This window comes from Camelina sativa, chromosome 20, assembly GCF_000633955.1.
Source record: "Camelina sativa cultivar DH55 chromosome 20, Cs, whole genome shotgun sequence".
Taxonomy (NCBI): Eukaryota; Viridiplantae; Streptophyta; class Magnoliopsida; order Brassicales; family Brassicaceae; genus Camelina; species Camelina sativa.
The window spans coordinates 2,698,654-2,703,216 of record NC_025704.1 but is presented as its reverse complement, the minus strand read 5'-3'; the positions used below and the strand labels follow the sequence as shown (position 1 = coordinate 2,703,216).

At 32.0% G+C, this 4,563-nt stretch overlaps 1 protein-coding gene across 1 annotated transcript; it reads right to left on the bottom strand.

The window, feature by feature from the left end:
• LOC104768861 lies at nt 1-3,842 on the bottom strand. Its single transcript, XM_010492936.1, has 4 exons — nt 3,533-3,842; nt 1,985-2,326; nt 591-814; nt 1-486 (listed from the first exon to the last, which is right to left on the bottom strand). The coding sequence occupies exons 1-4, from the start codon at nt 3,752-3,754 to the stop codon at nt 168-170; spliced, it is 1,107 nt and encodes a 368-aa protein (XP_010491238.1). The 5' UTR covers nt 3,755-3,842; the 3' UTR covers nt 1-167.

The following is a 4,563-nucleotide window of genomic DNA, read 5'->3' as shown; positions in this document are numbered from 1 at the left end:
AAGAAGGAAACATACAAAGTATATATATAGTATAGTAGTTTCAAAATAGCCCCACAACGTTTAAATTGAACAAAAACACCCTTTTACACTTTTCTATTTTTTAACACTAGGGAAGTTTGGATATTACAACTCTTTTTTATGTCGTCTCATCAATTCATCATCATTATCTAAAAAGTTGGTAAATGTTTAGAACCGTCTTGTTGTTGTTGGTGGTGGTGAAAATCCATCTTCATCTCTTTAGGAGGAATAAAACAATCAACAGAGAGACCAGGCACGTCGAATGCAACATCGTCTATAGTCCATCTCTCTTCCATTCTAGTCACCGAGATTCCTCCTTTGAGTGTCTCTCCAAATCTCGAGATTAACACATCTGTTCTACCCGAATGCGCGATCACCACTTCACTACCTTCGATTGCTCGGTACTCTTCCATCCACGACGACATCGATGTCTCCCAATATGTTGGCATAGTTCCTGGTATCTGAATCCTGCATAGCAAGTGCATATCAATAACATAAATTTTCTAAAAGTGATTTTGATTCCGGTTAGCAAAACCCTATACCAAACAAGAATTAGATTAATTGTTACGTACCTGGTTAAAGAAGAGTCTTCGAGGCAAATTAAGAGGCCACTTTTCTGGCTGAAGTAACCGAATGCGACGTGTTTGATCATCTCAGCAGTAGAGTCACTACGTCTTGATAAATCAATTTGGTCGGTTGATAACTTGAGAATGAAACAATCTTTCCCATTGATTTCTTTCTCTCCAACGAATTGTGCCGATGAGAAAACTGATGATATTGTTAGAGGATCCAACCCCTGATTGTTTGTTTCACATATATATATGTCAATCTTCCCATTAATATAAGTACATGTATCACTAGCATCTCTATATAGATTACAAGTTCGAAACCTAAATATGATCAATAATAATAACTAGCAATTCCATACATAGAAGTCCATTGATCCTCACAATCCACATTTGAACCGTACATTAGAAACCTAAAGAGTATTGGTTTCATTCTGCGCTAGCAAGTCTATTTTTAGTTTTGACCATTTTTAGAAATCTATAAAACATATCATTAACTAATCTCACGAGTAATTTAGATTTTGGTTTGTAATCATATCCCATTTACTAAAATTTGTGATTTAGGTAATATTTTACTGGAAAATATTCATATTAATCTGATTATTACTTTTAAACTCGGATATAGATTTTAGATTTGTAATCATGTTACCCTTTCAGACAAAGGCGATCTGGACCACCACCAAATAACAACACAGAAAATTACCCCACATGGATGACAATATACATGAATAAAAGCGAACATAAAACTTGTTTAGTGTTAACACATATTTTTAATTTAAATTAAAGACCGATAAGAGAGGTGTAGTTTTAACAGCGATACAAAATTACAAACAATTATTGCTAACTAGTGATGATGAATGTACCACATTAAGTAGTAACACATATATACTAATTAATGTTTTTATTCCAAGAATCTAATAATTGTATAAAGTTGGGATTAACTAAGTATCAACTTTTCTTATTTAAAAAAAAAAAAAAACTACGTATCAACTTTTGAATCTCCATCCAACCTTTAAATCCATTTTTTTTCAAGCGCATGATAAAGTCAATTAGTAGCACGTGACTAAGGCAAGGCAAAAAGAAAAATCTCATGAGAAAGCTCAAAAAAGCATCTCCCAAAGTGGAATGTCAGATACAACACCTTCTCCTTTTGCCTATATAGTAAATTAATCAATATAAAATTACATGTTTCTTCAGCTTTCACTAGCTAGAGCCTAGATGCATTTGCTATACTTTAAATCTTGGAACTCTACCCTTCAAATTTACAAGTCTTTTGTCAATAGTTTATAGATTATGATTTTTTTAATTTGTTTTGGGGATTATTTGATTGTATGGTCTATTTATCCAAAAGAAAAAAAATCTATTTTTTAAACAAATCAAAATTGATGATATGTACTTACTTGTAGAGCACGACGCAAAGGACGTATAGCGCCTTTAGCAGCATGATCGCCGAGCCATGGTGTATAACGCCAAGTAGTTTCTCCATCACTTCCGGCTGAAACCTTATGCCCGCCACCAACCAACTCGATGAGCCATTTTTCAGGTAGCATTTGCCACATGACGAAGCATCCTTTGTGAGACACAGACGAGGCACTACCAACCGCGGGTGAGCTATTAATGTCATTCACCATACTCATTGTAATTTTTCCGGTCACAAAAGTGTTTTTAATTTCTCCTGCAAGTTTCTTGCATCCGGTTGCTGCAGCGAACTGTTGTATTATGTATTGTGCCGATGATGATACCTAATTTAACGAACATAAAAAAAGGGATTAGTATGATCTATATGCACATATAACTGATATAAGTATGAATCTGAACCTTTTATTTTCTTTATTAATATGCTAAAGATCATATTGTAAATTATATTAAAATTACGGAAACATGCATGCAATTTTGTTTCTTTAAACAGTAAGCTTTTGGAATATAAACGCATAAGCTGATTCGGGTTTCTGAAGCTTGTACATCACAATTTTTTTTTCCACTCTTTAAAGTACAAACCATGTATTTCTACTGAACACAAAATAGAATAAGAAACAAAATTATATAATTCAGATCTGAAGACCAGACGCTCATTATAAAGGGGGGAAGGTCTCCTTGAATTATTTATGGATCTCGTGATTGACTCTTGCATTGACTATATATGCTTATTCTTTCTCCTTTTTTTTTGGTTTACTGTTTTATTATTTTGCAATATATGTATATGTAATTGGCTCGCTTATGTTGATATACCAAAGTAGTTGAATCTTGTTGTGTGATACTGACCTGTTATTGTCCACAGATTTCGGCAAAACACACATCTACCATATATCTCTTTTGAATATAATTTAGTAGAGTACTCTCTATAAATAGATAGATAACATATAGCTAGCTTTCCACCTAGCAATATATCTTCTAGTACTTGACTAAACTAGAGTTTTAGGGAAGTACTATACTGAAAAAAAAATTAAAGCCAATAAATCTTGTAAATAGTGTATTTATCTTCTGAAATCAAAAGCCATGTGAAGATATTTTAACAAATACCCGAAAATTTCTATTTTTAATAATATAAAAGGTTTGCATATGTTATGTTTTCATAAAGGTTTCCACTAAGAAAATAGTATACCAACAAACCATTTATAAGGAGGTGTCAACTGTCGTCAGGTGATGGATAAAAACTTAAATGTCAGATTAATAGTACTCACCATTAAAAGCATGTCCGAAAACGTTTGATCTAAATTAATATATACAGTACCAAAGATGAGGACAAAAAATAATATCACGAAAATATTTCGAATGCGAAAAAATTGATAGCCCTATACAAAAAAAGATCAGTAAACTAATCCAATTTAATGCACCCACCAAAGTTATAGTATAGTATTCTTTTGTTATAGAAAAAGTCGTCGAAATAGATGAATTTCATATACGTATGGAGTTGTTTATGTAATTAAGGGAAGGCGTATAAGAAATACCTGGTGGAGAGAGATTTTGGAGAGAGGAGGGACAGGGAAGAGAGGACAACCCATAACACTGAGAAGAAGCTTCATATCTGGTTTTTTGGGGAAGACGATGATCTGCAAATGTGTTTTTATCCATTTCTTCCATGATTTGGATCTAGTTGATCTTCTTCCTCTTTCTTCTTCTTGTTCTTGCTCATCCGTTGGTTCTTCCATCAATGGTGCTAATCTCTGCATTCTCTCTCTATTTTTTTATTTTCTTTCTTTTGGGGGTTCTTTCTTTCTTTCTTTCTCTCACTTTGTACTTACGCAGCTTAGTGCGTTTTTGTTCACCTTTCGTTTTCTTTGTTTGTTAATTATTTGTTATTTTTCTCTCTCTTTGTGGAAAAGTTATATTGGCATAGGTCGTCACCATTTTTCCTTTTTTTGAGTTATCTTTTCATGATTCGATAACCGGAAAATTTCATACCCGAACCGATACTAATCATGATCAAGTGATGAGTTAGTTATCAAAGTCATATAAGTCATAACCTCACATTGAGTATTATTAGGTATCGGGTATCTATTGCTTCCTATATTACTTTACTGACATGAATAATGTATATTCTCTATGATTTTATATGCTCTACATTAATCTTATAAGAAATTGTGAAATCGTTTGGAATCTCCGAATACAGTATATATAATAAAGTTTCTACCTACCCGAACTGCACTACTTAATTACTTTGTTATTCTGTACATCAATTATGTGTTTAAAATTTCTAAACTATACAAAGTTGTAAANTACATATTGGCCTTGAATGGATACTAGTTTTTAAGTGGATTTTGGTTTTTGATTTTTTGAAAATCTATTTATTTACCATTCAAGATTTTTTAAAATTGGATTCCCTAAAAATTAGAAAAACTAGTTTTTCCAAATTTCGAAGAGAAACTAAAAACCATAATTTTGAGGTTTTTGTAGAAAACTTCTATTTTTAACATAATGTTTTATTTTTGATATTTTGAATTATTAACTTTTAAATATACAGCAAAACCTAAAAATTAAA